The sequence below is a fragment of the Aspergillus heteromorphus genome, assembly GCF_003184545.1.
Source record: "Aspergillus heteromorphus CBS 117.55 chromosome Unknown BO70scaffold_4, whole genome shotgun sequence".
Taxonomy (NCBI): Eukaryota; Fungi; Ascomycota; class Eurotiomycetes; order Eurotiales; family Aspergillaceae; genus Aspergillus; species Aspergillus heteromorphus.
Genome location: NW_020290409.1, coordinates 265127 through 278094, shown reverse-complemented (window position 1 = coordinate 278094; position 12968 = coordinate 265127). Strand labels below are relative to the sequence as shown.

The window sequence follows — 12968 nt, the reverse complement described above, 5'->3', positions numbered from 1 at the left end:
AGGCCGCAACACCCGTCGGCCATCGCCAGGCACCAAAGCGCGTCGAGGAAACAGTTCAGTTCGTCTCGGCCTGTTCAGTCCTCCAGTCCTCCTCCAGTCCCCCCCCCTCCCCTCATCCTGTCCCCCTCGCGACACTGACGCCGCTCGCCAATTGCCTCCCCTTCCTCTGCTCCATTTCCCTGCAGATTCCCCCTTCCCCGCTGTGCCCGTACGCGCGCGCAAACCGGGAACCCCAAGAATCAATCGCGTTGACGGGTCCCCGTCCAATCCGCCTGACTTTGGCAACAACAACCCCGCGTCCAAGTACGCTTGACTCCCCCCCCCCCCCTTTCCCTTCCCCAAGACCCTGCTGGATCGGATGCATCTGGATCGCTTCCGCGAATCCCGACTAACGACGCTATTCACCGCAGTGTTCTGAAGATCTCCGACCATCCAATATGGAAGCCGAGTCGCCCCTCTCGTCGCCCCAGCCGGACCCGAGCCAGAGCGATGCGTCCCCATCCGCAGACAGGAGGAAGTCCGGCCGCGTGACGCGCAAACCCCAGCTGTTTTCGCAGAGCTATACCGCCGCCAACGGCGAGGCCGCCGGCGGAGCCAAACGCAAGCGCACTGCCACCGCCGATGATAATGAGGAAGACGATCAGATAAGCGAGGACGCGTCGGAGTCCGAGAGCGCCAACGCCAGTGACGAAGACCCCGATGAAGAAGAACTGCGGGAGAAGAGGCGTGCCGCGCGCAAGGCCGCCTCGAAGAAACAGTCCTCCGCGCCCAAACCGAAGCCCAAGTCTCGTAGTGCGAAGAAGCCCAAGGTCGCTGGCAACGGGCTGGCGAGCCGGTTGGCCTTGCGGCCCGCTGCCAATGGGAAGAAGCCGGTCTCCCGTCCCAGGCAGATGAAGGCGCGACTCACCATGGCCGCTCGCGAAAGCGGTCTTTACGGTAGGTGGCTCCCCGCCACGAATTTTCGTGCCGTTGATGATGCCGTGGCTGACGTTGTTTTCTAGCGGAGGTCTTCGGCAAAGGTCGGAACGTCGAGACGGTCGCCGCGGAGTGGCTTACACATTACCAGGAATCCCAATCAGAAGCTATGTGCGATATGGTGAACTTCATGCTGAAATGCTCTGGAACCGACTTGCAAGTCAACAACGCGGATATTGGAGATGTCGACAACGCACCACGCCGCGTCGAGGATCTCCAGAATCAGTACCATGAGTTGGGTATCTCCGAATACCCTCTCATCTCGAAGTCGAGGAAGCTGAGGGCTTTCCAGCCCGTTCTGGAGAACTTCTTCGGCACGTTGATACAAACCCTGCATCATTCCTCCGTGCTATACAACGACCCCAATCTCTTCGAAAACATTCAGATCTGGATCTCCAGTCTATCCACCTCCCGGTGTCGGCCTTTCAGACATACATCCACCATAATTTCCCTGGCCACGATGAATGCTTTGTGTGACATTGCGCGGGACGTCAACACCATGGTCTCCACCTCTCGCAAACAGCTCGAGACCGAGAAGAAGAAGAAGTCGGTCAACAAGGGCAGAGCCGATGCGATCCAGACGGCTATCGACGAGGGCCAAAACAAACTAGAGATGATCGATGATTATCTCAAAGATGGCATAAACGTTGTTTTCGTCCATCGCTACCGAGATGTCGACCCCAACATTCGCGCAGAGTGCATGTCGGCCTTGGGACGCTGGATGCGCAGTTACCGGGAGCACTTTTTTGAGGGTCAGTATCTGCGGTACTTTGGCTGGATCCTGGCCGATTCCGCGCCCCAAGCACGCGCGGTTGTGGTGAACCAGCTGCGCATTCTCTACGAAAACAAAGACAACATGGCTGGCCTAAGGTCATTTACGGAGCGCTTCCGCCAACGGCTGGTTGAGATGGCAGCCCATGATGCCGATGTCACAGTACGCGCCTCTGTCATCGATCTGCTCGATTTCATTCGCGATACCGGACTGATCGAGCCTGCCGATGTCGATACTGTTGGCAAACTCGTATTCGACTCCGAACCTCGAGTCCGTAAAACGGCTGGTCGTTTCTTCGTCGCAAACGTGCAGGATGTGTTCGACTCCACGGTTGAAGAACTAGGAGAGGAGGTCAATGAGCTGTTCGGTGATGAAGACGAGGACGACTTTGAGTCGCCGAAGCGCTCTTGGATCAAGTTCAAGTGCTTGGCTGATATACTCCAGGCATATGACGACCTGGAGAACGATACGGCCGAGGAGACCATGGCTTCACGGGATGCGCTTTCGGGTGCTCCCATGGATACGCGCTTTGTGCTCGCTACTGAGGCCATCTACCCACACTTTGATGACCTGTCTCACTGGCAGTCCTTGGCTGGGTACCTTCTCTATGACCACTCCCAGATTCCAGAGGAGCCTAGTGAGGATGACACTGCCGGGATGGTCAGGAAATCGTACAAGATGGAAGAAGGTCAGGAAGTAATCCTGTTGGAGGTGCTGTGCTGCGCCGTCAAGCTGCGTGTTCTTGAAATCGCCAAGTCGGACATCGACAAGAGAGGCCGGAAAGTGAAAACGTTGACCGACAAGATTCCGGAATTACAGGAGGAGATTGCACATAGCCTGGCACAGATTATTCCGCAACTACTGAACAAGTACGGTTCCACACCGGAGGCTGCGTTCGCTGTTCTACGGCTCGAGCATCTGGTCGATCTCGAGAAGATCGAGGATATCCAGAAGGATGCGGCTGCGTACACTTCTTTGCTGAACGACATCAATAAGCAGTTCCTAACGCACTCCGACCAGGATGTCTTAGCCGAGGCTAGTGTTGCTTTCCTTCATGCGAAGAGCTCCGACGACATGCGCGAGGCACTCGAGGGCAAAGTCCAAGAGCTGTGGGAAAACGTGGTCGATACTCTCGCCACCTTATCCCAGAACGAGGAAGTGGCAGACGGTAGCTCGATATCCCCAGCAACGCTTAACGAACTCATCAACACAGTGATCAGGATTTCAAACCTGGCCAGTGTAACAGACTGCTCTCATATCCTGGAAAGCATGCCCTCGGGGGCGAAGGGAAAGAGCGCAGATCATTCGGAGGCGCCTTTCAACACTCTGATGCATCTGGCGCAGCGTGGCTTGCGCGTAGAAGAGGATGATGAAGATCTGGCCCGGGCAGAAACCGAGCTGGTGACTAGCAGTATACGGACTCTGCTGTTCTACTTCATGTGGAAGGTGCAGACGCTAACCACGGGCCTGAATGCCGGGAAAGCGTCATTCAACACTGCCTACTTTGAGGCTCTAACCAAAGGCCGTGAGATGTTCATCGCCACCCTCGTTGCTATCATGAAACAGCGCTCGGGCCTGGACGACATACGCTTCTCCGCAGCCACGACCCTCTTGGATCTGCAGACCTTGTTCGGCACTCTTCGCCATGCTGGAATGACCGCGAGCAACGACGACGACGTGATCCTCCAGACCCAAAGTCTTGTCCATGAGATCGGACCCGAGCCCAAGAACCTCATTTCCAAGATCCATGGCGTAGCAGAACGCACTTATGCCCGGAAAATACGTCTGCCCTTGGAGCCTGCAGATGACGACGCGCCTTTATCCGATGACGAAATCGCCAGAGCGCCCCAGGACGAGGACAACGAGTCCGAAGCCGACGAGCCCATAGACGACGAGCGGTTACGCTCCAGCATCGTAGCAGAACAAAAGCTATGCGAGCTGACCGGCAAGATCGTTCTCGCAATCGTAGGGCGCATCATCGATGCTTCAGGGTCGGACCGCGGTCAACTGAAGAAGAGACTCCTCAGACACAAGGCTGGACTGGGCCGGAACTACCGCGAGGTTCTCTCCTACCTGGACGACCGCAAGCCCAAGGCCGCAGCACCTCGAGCCACCCCGTCGAAAAGTAAACAACCCGCTGCGCGGAACGCATCCAAAGATCAGAACGGCGCCGGCCCCAGCAAGCGAACGGGGAACCACAAGTCCGCGGAGAGAATAGACGAGGAAGACGATGAGGACGAGCATGAGCATGAGCATGACGAGGACTCCCACGTCGAGGAGGACGAAGAGGAGGATCTACGAGCCAAGGGTCTCCTCGAGGAGGAGAACATCGACCATGACCATGACAATGATGAGGAAGAGGACGCTGCTCCCGATCCAGACGAGGATGAAGTTATGGGTGATTAGTTCCATTTTTTATACAATCTGTCTGCGTTTTTCCTTTTCATCGTGTTTGATTTTCCGGAGAAAGTTAGGGAATGGCAAATTTCACGGTGACTTTTTACTACTTGCTTTACTCTTACTATTTCTACTACTCCATTACTTCTTGTCATCCTGCTTGATTCGGTCATGACTTTCTTTCTTTCTTTCTATCTTTTCTTTTTTTACTTTTTCAATTTCTTCTCTGCCACTCGCTCTTCTTTTTCACTATGGGGTTCTCTTCTTTTCCTTCTCTGGCTCTGCAGCTTGATATCACCACTCCATGCCTTCTTTGAATCTTCATGAACAGGATTATTTGCTTTTTCTTTTTTTTTTTTTCTCTTTCTTCTTTTCTTCTTTTCTTCTCTTCTTCTCTTCTTCTCATCTAATGGTTGAATTATTGATTGATTGATACTTGATCGAGACTTCGAATTCCCATCTATCTATTTACCTTAAATTATTCATTCGTCCCCTCTCTCCTGGATTGAACCGAGCTCTGGAGTTCGTATCTGCACTCGCCAGGTCTAGGTACCATACCCTACTACCTAGGTATCAGATATAGATGTGTTTTCCTCCTAGGTACATATCTGGTACATCTCCAGCTGGCATTATCTGGCATTATACTTGTTGTATTTGCATTTTTACATTTCGCCTGCTGTAAATAGTACCTACTTAGGTATCTAACCTATCTTGCTCGTGGCAGGTATTCTGTGTGCTTTTTTTTTGGGGCTAGGTAAGGTACGGTACTTACACCATTTATTGTGTTGGGTTTCTGTCTGTCTATCTATCTATCTATCGATGTATTAATAGTGATGATTGGTTCTCTGGCTCTGGTCGAGTAACTGTAACCGTGACATTTGCCATTTGGTGCGAGGGGAGGAGGGGGGGGGGGGGGGGGATGTCTTTGTTGTTTGTGGCGTGGTTGTAGTTTACCATTGCTACACTACTCCGTACTAGACCTACTTAGGTGTGCGTGATTTATCATGGGTTCGGATTGATTGGGTTGAGTTGGGTTGGGTTGGAGAGGTGGGGTTCATAGATGATATGCACTGTACTAGTATAGACTTACTACAGACCAGTACGAGAGAAGCCATTGATGGAAAAGGAAATTGTTATTTTCAGGCTAGGATACTAAACTGTCTACCGTCACCGAACCGGACCAACACGAACCGATAGGACTGTGGACTAGGCTATCGCATATACTAGAACCATTTGTTGTCAGGACAAGCCCGCCTGAATTCAGATCCAGTCCAGTCCGGAGACAAACAGACAGCACAGCTCCCAAGCCAACAAAACAAACCACAACCGGGGAAAACCATCCAGGGGACATGAACATGAATGAGACCGAAAAAGAAAAAGAAAGCAGATACGCCTGTGTATGAGGGATGATGCTACGGGGGAGAATCGGTGCAGAAAGCATAATATAAAAGGGGAGGGGTTACATGATGGTGAATCTTGTTTATCGTGATGGGTCAAAACAACAAAAGTGTCCGTGGGACGGGGGTAAAGGGGGGAAGAAATGAGGACAGAAAGGCACAGGGGGGGGACCTCAGAGGGCAAGAAGGGGTTGAGAGAGTTTGCAAAGTTACTCCAAGGAAGATAAGGAGCCACACTAGACACCGTCGTTGTCGGGCATGGAATCCGGGTGGACTCCAGTCCCAGCGCCTCCACGAACCCGGAGGTTGAGGGTCCACATGGCGGCCGATTGCCCGCCACGTGTAGATCTAGCGAGAGGTAGAATCGAAATAGATAGTCCAGATCTCATGTGGGTCATAGTTCATTGCAAATAAGATCCGCGTCAATTTTTTTCTTTTTACATATCCATGGAATCACCGCCGTTGGCGAAGTTGAATCCACCGGGCTGCTGTTGCGTGGTGCCCAGAGCGAATCCGGTCTGTGTTTGCTGGGGAGCAACCTCGTCAATGTCGCCGGCCTCGTCCTCATCGGAGAAGTACTTCTCGATGATGTTGTACGCCTTCATGTAAATCTCCTCGTTGGCGTTGTTCTGGCAGTCGTGGATCTTCTCCATGCCACCGGCCTCCTCGATGAACAGAGCATAGCGGTTGACACGAGCCTCACCGGACTGAGCAGCTTCCTTGTCCATGTCACCGACCTTGAGGATGTTCTCCAGACCGTCCAGAGCGACCTGGATGATCTTGTTGTCAGGGCAGGCGAGGAGGTCGCACAGGGGCTTGATGCAGCCCTGAGACACGAGGTAGCGGATCTGGTCGGGCTTCTGCAGACCACCGGAGGTGGCGTTGGAGATGGCCCAGCAGGCCTCCTTGCGCGTCTTGAAGTCACCGTTGGCAAGAAGGTTGATCAGCGGAGGGATGATGCCAGCATCGACAACAGCCTGGATCTGGCTGGAGTTGCCGGCGGTGACGTTGGAGATCGTCCAGCAGGCCTCCTTGCGGATACCGTCCTTGGTGGAGCTCAGCAGAGCGAGGAGAGCGGGCAGGGAGCCGCAGTTGATGATAACCTGGGTCTGGACGTCGTCACCGGTCACGATGTTGCCAACCGACCGAAGAGCGGGGGTCTGGACGGAGGTGGAAGCGTGCATGAGGAGCTCGACCAGACGGCGAGGGATGCCGGCCTCGATGACAGCCTGGATCTTGTCGTTGGCGCCATCGGACAGGTAGGAGATCGCCCAGCAGGCATCGATCAGGACCTCGTCATCAAGCATGTAGATCAGCTTGGCAAGAACGGGAAGAGCGGGAGCAATCTACATTATTTGGTCAGCGATCGGTACAATGATTTAGAGTTGTTCGAGAGACATACGGTGTTCCAGTCGGGCTGGGGGGTCTTGCCACGGCAGAAGTTGCTCAGGGTCCAGGTAGCGTTGCGCAGCATGCTCAGCTTCCGGCCATCGTTGATGAGGTTCAGCAGAGGGCGGAGGGCACCGGCGTTGAGGACGAAGTCACGGCATTGAGGGCTGTCACCAGCAATGTTACCCAGAGCCCAGACAGCCTGCTCACGAACATCGGGTTCGGGGCTGCTCAGGAGCTCGACGAAGATGGGCACGGCACCGGCCTCGATCACAACCTGGGTCTGTTGGGCGGATCCGGAGGCAATGTTGGTCAAAGCCCAAGCGGCTTCGAACTGGACGAGGGTGTGAGGGGATCGGAGGAATTCCACGAAGCGGCTGACAACGCCGGTCTCGATGACACGCTCGATAGGGGGGTTGCGCTCCTTGGAGAGGAGTTTTCTGAACTTGGTGGTGGCCTGGATCTGCTGGTCGATCTGGTCGGAGAAGACACCCTTGACCATCTCGGGAAGCTCCACATTAAGCTAGAAAATAGTCTGTTAGCCATAGTGCATCGGACTAATAATAATGATACAAAGAAGGGACAGATTCGGTGAGCGCGAAGGAGTGGGACGATGGTGATTGCGCGCAGACATATAGCTGGCGGAAGGCAAATCCGGCGACAAGGCGGTGAAAAGCTCGCTGATACGCATGGAGACGAGCAAATCATGGTCGAAAACAGCCATGGGCGGCGGAGCGCCCGGTCGGGGATGGCGACAAGGAGTGGGAGAAAGATAGACGAGAAACAGAAATCAGAAATAACGTACCTCGCTCTCGATAGCGGTGGCCTCATCGTCGCTCTCGCCCGCTACGCCGCCGCCAACGCCAATGCCGCCATCGCGGGTCTGGATACCTCTCCTCTTGGCCAAATTCTCCTCACGCTTCTGCTTTCTGATCTCGACCTGCTGCTCTTCACGACGACGACGGAGTTCATCAGGCTTGAACTGGTTCCGGGCCTTGAACTGGGTGCGGCGATGCTCGGGGATGTAGCGTTCCGACATGATTGTGGTTGCTTGGGACACAGAGGGGTGAAAACAAAGCGCACCACAAGCGGGTAAGAGAGGAGGGGTGGATAAAGAATGAGGGGACCAGGGCGGGTGGGAGGAGTGGGAGGAGGGGAAGGAGGCGAAGAAGATCGCGCGGAGGGAGTTGAGAGAAAGGTTAAGTGGGAGGCTAAAAAACGGATGAAGAGCACGAGGAAAGCAACCTGCGTGGATTCTGGGTAGGGGGAGATGGAGGGAGGAGATGGAGGAGCGCAAAGGAAGGCGAAGGAGGGGAAAAAAGTGTTGATGCTTCGGCCGGCGAGGTCACGGGACGACGGGCTTGCGCTGTTTTCGGCCACTTCCTACCGCCCGCCCGTCTGGGCCGCCACTCCCGCCTAAGCGAGGTTGGCGCTGTCACTCTCTTCTTCTTCTTCTTCTTCTTCTTCTTCTTCTTCTCATCCCCATCCCCATGAGGTTCGCGGTTCGCGGTTCGCATCGCACTCAATCAATGATGGTGGCTAGGATGATAATTGTCATTGACTAGGGGGTGCCGGACGGGTCTGATCATCCAGTCGGTTCATTCGCCCTTCAAATCCACCTCCACCGGCACTAGACCAACTACTATATCAGGAACGGGAGCGCGCCAGTTGTTTACTCCACCTATCTCCTGTGTACGGAGTACCTACTCCGTACGCGATCGATCCATCGCTCGAGCCCTGCAGACTATGTCTTCTGGGAAATAAAACGTAAACCCCCGTGGCCATGTCAGGCAGCAATTCGCGGTACGTGGATATTTCCACCGCCCGCTCCAAGCAGGGCACTGTAAGTGTCGTCGGGGTAGTGGTCGATGTCTTCGGGGGGATCTACAAGTCTAGGGGCTCTTCCAGCTGCATTACCTTCACAATCAAAGACTGCGACCTAAACAATGGGCATACCTGGGACGGCCTGAAAATCAAGTACTTCAAAGATAATGAGAATGCATTGCCTCCCGTTCGCCTGCACGACGTAATCCTGGTGCGCGATATATGGGTCTGTCAAACCGCGATCCCACCACTCCCTCAAGTCGGGGGCACACTGACCCGTTTGATTGCAGGTCACTTCACGTCATGGGTTGATTGGGGTCGCCTCGCAGGATAAGAATGTCCTCTGGGCAATCTTTCGCCCAGACCCAGATCCTACATCCAGTCATGCGCCGCTGTGTGGCCCGACTCCCTTCGAGCCGACTGCTTCGGAGAGAGTCCTCGCGATGAATCTGCTGAACGACAGCACCGCAGTTAACGACTTTCGGAAAGCTGCAGAACATGCCCCTCCCCCGGGGGGCTCCTTTGTTCAAGCTGCAATCCCGAATTCCAAACCTCGCGCGCACAGAAGATTAATGCTTGTACAGGACATTGAGGAGCGGATGTTCGTGGACCTCGTCGGCGAAGTCGTCAAAATGTACACCAATGACGGTGAAAAAGTCCTCCTATTCTTTACAGATTACACCACCAACGCAGCTCTGGAGGACCATCAACTCGACAATGGAGACGGCAGTAACCCCGGGAGTGAGGGCGACGTGTATGGCTACCAGAAACGGTCCCATAAAAGCTGGCCCGGTCCGGCCGGTCGAAGGACACTCCAGGTAACGCTGTGGGAGCCCCATGCGGCGTATGCGCGCCAGAATCTCCGGACGGACAGTATCATCACACTGAGCAATGTCCACGTCAAACAAAGTCGCGTTGATGGGATACTAGAAGCAGCCATTCACACAGACCGTCATTTTCCCAGCAAACTCCATGTACGCAGAGTGGAGGGGAGAAATGACGAGGGCGTCGAGCAATTCCTACAGCGCAAGTCGGAGTACTGGAAAGCGAACCCTCGAAAGCGAAAACAGGAAAACGAACCGCAGGACACCTCCAAAAAACCAGGCAAGAAGCAACGGAAGAAGCTTGAAAAAATGGAAGAAGGCCAGATGCCTATACCACACGTAACCAACAAGCGGAATGCACCAAACGAACACGGTAAGCCTGACGGTCTTTCCAGGATGTCAATAGTAAGCCGTGGAGTAACACCCCATCAAAGTCGAAGCAGGCAGCCCATCCGTCCCTATCCAATCCCTCGAGGCTATCCTGTCGAACAAATTCCACGACAACACCTCATACGACAACGTCGAATACCGTCTCCCGTTCCAGAACTTCTGCTATCGAACAACCGTGCGCGTGGTCGACTTCTTCCCCCCAAGACTGGAGGACTTCGCGGTTCCACAACAAGCAAACCTAGACTCGGATGATGAAATGATTCTAAATTCCTCTAACAATTTCATCAGATGGGAGTGGCGTTTCTGTCTTCTCGTCGAAAGCGTGCCCCCTCCCCCCGCCGGACAGATCAAGGAGAAAATGAGGCTATTTGTAGCTGGCCCCGACGCCGAATATCTACTGAAAATCACCGCAGTCAAGTAAGCCGTCCTCCCTCATATCACAAAGACAAAAAGAGAAAAAGGGGAAAAGAGAAGAGAAAAATCACAGAGCAAGTTTCTAACATTCCATATTCTAGTCTAAGAAAAAACTCCCAACAATTGGAGATCCTACGACAAAAGCTCTTCCATCTATGGGGCGATCTAGAGGAGCGCAAGAGGGAAGCCCTACATGACGGCAACAAGAGCATTCAGGACCGGGGCCTCGTCTCCTCCAGACCATTCAATTGTTGTCTCCAGGAATACGGTGTCATCTGTAGACACCGTCCCGATGCAGATAGCGATGCCGGTGGAAGCGACTGTAGCGACGAACACTGTTTTGGCTGGGAGAGGCGTTTCTCCATGTTCCTGACCACGATCAGAGATTGATTACCTTGGTTATATACTATACCCCTCGAGGTTTTGGATAGCCCCGTTGGTTTGCGGGCCCGAAGCCCGGCTTAAAATTGGCCTACTACCCACCCACCTACCTAGAGTTCTGTGTTTTTAAAATCTGGACTTGGATACCCAGATCTATCCCCTGGTTTCAGTTCCTGTAACTTTGTTTTGGGAGTCCACAAAATGCCATGCCATTCATTGATGACCAGAAAATACACACATGCCTGCGGGTCTTCAGTAGAAAAGAAAAGAAAAAAAACAAAAAGGGGGAATGAAGAAAATACATATTCTTGATGGAGGGATACACACCGAGGACCGAGCGCATGTGCGGTCAATGAAAGAAAAAAAAAAGAGAGAGAAAGAAAGGTTACACTTTTGTTGTTTTGACGATAGTTGTATCGATACCATGGGCGAAAGGCTCAAAGCGACAACTCGACCCCCAGTGACAATCCCTCTGGCCCGGATCAGCATGGGGGCAGCGATGTCCATATGTACAGTCGGGGTCGTCGCATTCCAGCCCGAAGCGGCAAGGGGTCAGGCGGGCGATGGCCATTAAGGTAAGGAGCTCGCTCTTGGTCAGCTTGCGCGAGTGGTCATGTTGGCAATCGTCCACGGTGCATTCGCCGAGCAGGTAATGCAGGTTGCAGAGCTTGAGTTTCTTCATGCTCTGCATCTCGTCCCGCGGGACGTTCTTGAAGTTCAGTCGGTCGACCCGCTGCCCGTACCGGTTCCGTTCCACGACTCGGGGGAGCACGGAGATGGAACTGGGGGTGGTGTGTTTGGCGCGGACTAGTTGGAATTCGCCTGGGCTGGGGGGTCTGAAGGATGTGGAGGATATGGATGTGCTGGCGTTGGTGATGGAGGTGTTGTTGGTGGAGGATCGGGAGAGAGAGAGAGGCACTGCTGCTGCGTGGTTCTGCTGGCTGGGGGATGGGGTGAGTGGAAGTCGCGGGGGTTTGGAGGTCACCGCGGCTTTCCATGGAGCCCAGATCGGGGTGATCTTCGTATTTCGAAAGATCTGGGGGAATTGTGCAACTCTATACGATGCTTTATGGGCGTCCAGGTCTTTTTCAAAGGGGATTCCCTCGATCAGGGACACCCGTCCTATTAGGTCCACCTCGCCCTGGGCTTCTTTCAACATTCGATAGTATGCGCTATCGTCTGAGCAGCCTAGGAAGATCTGATGGCAGTGGCAGTTAAACAAATTGAGCTTGAAGGCCTCTGTGACAGGTCGGTGGCAGGTTAGCGGGTGCACCTACTCCCTTGTCGGCGACTGCATGCATGCGTACATACCTCCGATCTTATCATGCGCACAGTCCATGCCAGCCCCGGTGTCCACGAGATCGAAGAGTGGATGACTACTGTTGACGCCTCGGGCAAATTCTCCGATCAACGACGGGTCGGTGGTGATCCCGCCTCGAACATAGAGCTCACTCAGCCCCTTCAAGTCGACGTACATCTTGGTGATGATCTTGACTTCCAGGCCTGGAAAATGGCTGGCCACATACCGTTTCACAGCGGCGGAAAGCATTCCGGCCGCAGTCTTCCCACCTTCTTCGCCCTGGAGGACGAACTCATCCTTGAAGATGATCCCGGCTCCGTCTAGCAGTACAACCATGAAGAGCTCGCGGTCCTGTGCACGCCGACCAGAGCGTCATTATTATATTAGCAGGGTGCTGCGCCGAGGGAACGGTCAGGTCCCACCATGATAGCCTTAAATCTCGTGATCTGTTCCATTAATTCCATCTCGTGCAGCTGGATATTTCGATTGAACTGTGTCTCGCGCTCATGGTCCAGTTTCTCCTGTTTGAATGCAGACTCAAGCTCTGTCACACGCTGCAGGAGTTCCTAGTTGCAGGAGGTGTAACGTCAACAATGAGGCACTTGGCAAGCATGATCCTGAGTGGCTACCTCAATGAATAAGTTTTTGTCCTGTTCTATGGAGACCAGCTGTTTATATCGCTGGAGATAATCTGGAGGTGTCATTCTGGACCAAATGTAAATATTCAAGCTCAAAAAGGCAATGATATGGGGTGCCAAAAAAAAAAGGTATAAACAATGAAGGCAGAAGGGTGGTTGGAGGAAGAGGAGGGGAAGGAGATGAGATCCAGCTGAAACGTCTGGAATCCAAAAGGTAATATAGTACAGGGGGAGATGAGCGTGAATTAAGACTATGGGGGGGGGGGG

General features: G+C 53.7%; 5 protein-coding genes across 5 annotated transcripts; 2 read left to right on the top strand and 3 right to left on the bottom strand.

The window, feature by feature from the left end:
• Positions 1-116: 116 nt before the first annotated feature.
• On the top strand, positions 117-4162 carry BO70DRAFT_158177 (cohesin subunit IRR1). Its single transcript, XM_025538258.1, has 4 exons — positions 117-303; positions 411-936; positions 1002-3738; positions 3794-4162. The coding sequence occupies exons 2-4, from the start codon at positions 438-440 to the stop codon at positions 3963-3965; spliced, it is 3408 nt and encodes a 1135-aa protein (XP_025402180.1). The 5' UTR covers positions 117-303; positions 411-437; the 3' UTR covers positions 3966-4162.
• A 1085-nt stretch (positions 4163-5247) lies between these two features.
• On the bottom strand, positions 5248-5781 carry BO70DRAFT_158162 (uncharacterized protein). Its single transcript, XM_025538257.1, has one exon. The coding sequence runs from the start codon at positions 5583-5585 to the stop codon at positions 5289-5291; it is 297 nt and encodes a 98-aa protein (XP_025402179.1). The 5' UTR covers positions 5586-5781; the 3' UTR covers positions 5248-5288.
• Positions 5782-5978: 197 nt separating this feature from the next.
• BO70DRAFT_393510 (karyopherin alpha) lies at positions 5979-7969 on the bottom strand (the record flags this gene model as incomplete). Its single annotated transcript, XM_025546378.1, has 3 exons — positions 5979-6887; positions 6944-7453; positions 7736-7969. 3 exons carry the CDS (start codon positions 7967-7969, stop codon positions 5979-5981), a joined length of 1653 nt encoding a protein of 550 aa, XP_025402178.1.
• Positions 7970-8421: 452 nt separating this feature from the next.
• Positions 8422-10969, top strand: BO70DRAFT_359297 (telomere-binding alpha subunit central domain protein). The gene is made up of 4 exons (XM_025542507.1): positions 8422-8980; positions 9045-9951; positions 10013-10385; positions 10484-10969. The coding sequence occupies exons 1-4, from the start codon at positions 8714-8716 to the stop codon at positions 10770-10772; spliced, it is 1836 nt and encodes a 611-aa protein (XP_025402177.1). The 5' UTR covers positions 8422-8713; the 3' UTR covers positions 10773-10969.
• Positions 10970-11009: 40 nt separating this feature from the next.
• BO70DRAFT_426666 (CCCH zinc finger protein) lies at positions 11010-12952 on the bottom strand. Its single transcript, XM_025547815.1, has 4 exons — positions 12693-12952; positions 12486-12629; positions 12075-12414; positions 11010-12002 (listed from the first exon to the last, which is right to left on the bottom strand). The coding sequence occupies exons 1-4, from the start codon at positions 12765-12767 to the stop codon at positions 11149-11151; spliced, it is 1413 nt and encodes a 470-aa protein (XP_025402176.1). The 5' UTR covers positions 12768-12952; the 3' UTR covers positions 11010-11148.
• Positions 12953-12968: the final 16 nt, after the last annotated feature.

Excerpts from the sequence above, each read along its gene's own strand:
- BO70DRAFT_158162 (XM_025538257.1), bottom strand. The coding sequence starts at position 5,585 with ATGCTTTCTGCACCGATTCTCCCCCGTAGCATCATCCCTCATACACAG.
- BO70DRAFT_359297 (XM_025542507.1), top strand. The coding sequence starts at position 8,714 with ATGTCAGGCAGCAATTCGCGGTACGTGGATATTTCCACCGCCCGCTCC. Across the intron at positions 8,981-9,044 it reads TCCTGGTGCGCGATATATGG|GTCACTTCACGTCATGGGTT; the intron begins GTCTGTCAAACC and ends GTTTGATTGCAG. Across the intron at positions 10,386-10,483 it reads CTGAAAATCACCGCAGTCAA|TCTAAGAAAAAACTCCCAAC; the intron begins GTAAGCCGTCCT and ends TCCATATTCTAG.
- BO70DRAFT_158177 (XM_025538258.1), top strand. The coding sequence starts at position 438 with ATGGAAGCCGAGTCGCCCCTCTCGTCGCCCCAGCCGGACCCGAGCCAG. Across the intron at positions 937-1,001 it reads TCGCGAAAGCGGTCTTTACG|CGGAGGTCTTCGGCAAAGGT; the intron begins GTAGGTGGCTCC and ends GTTGTTTTCTAG. Across the intron at positions 3,739-3,793 it reads CGCATCATCGATGCTTCAGG|CGGAACTACCGCGAGGTTCT; the intron begins GTCGGACCGCGG and ends GCTGGACTGGGC.
- BO70DRAFT_426666 (XM_025547815.1), bottom strand. The coding sequence starts at position 12,767 with ATGACACCTCCAGATTATCTCCAGCGATATAAACAGCTGGTCTCCATA. Across the intron at positions 12,415-12,485 it reads CGAGATTTAAGGCTATCATG|GACCGCGAGCTCTTCATGGT; the intron begins GTGGGACCTGAC and ends CGGCGTGCACAG. Across the intron at positions 12,003-12,074 it reads TGCGCATGATAAGATCGGAG|AGGCCTTCAAGCTCAATTTG; the intron begins GTATGTACGCAT and ends GACCTGTCACAG.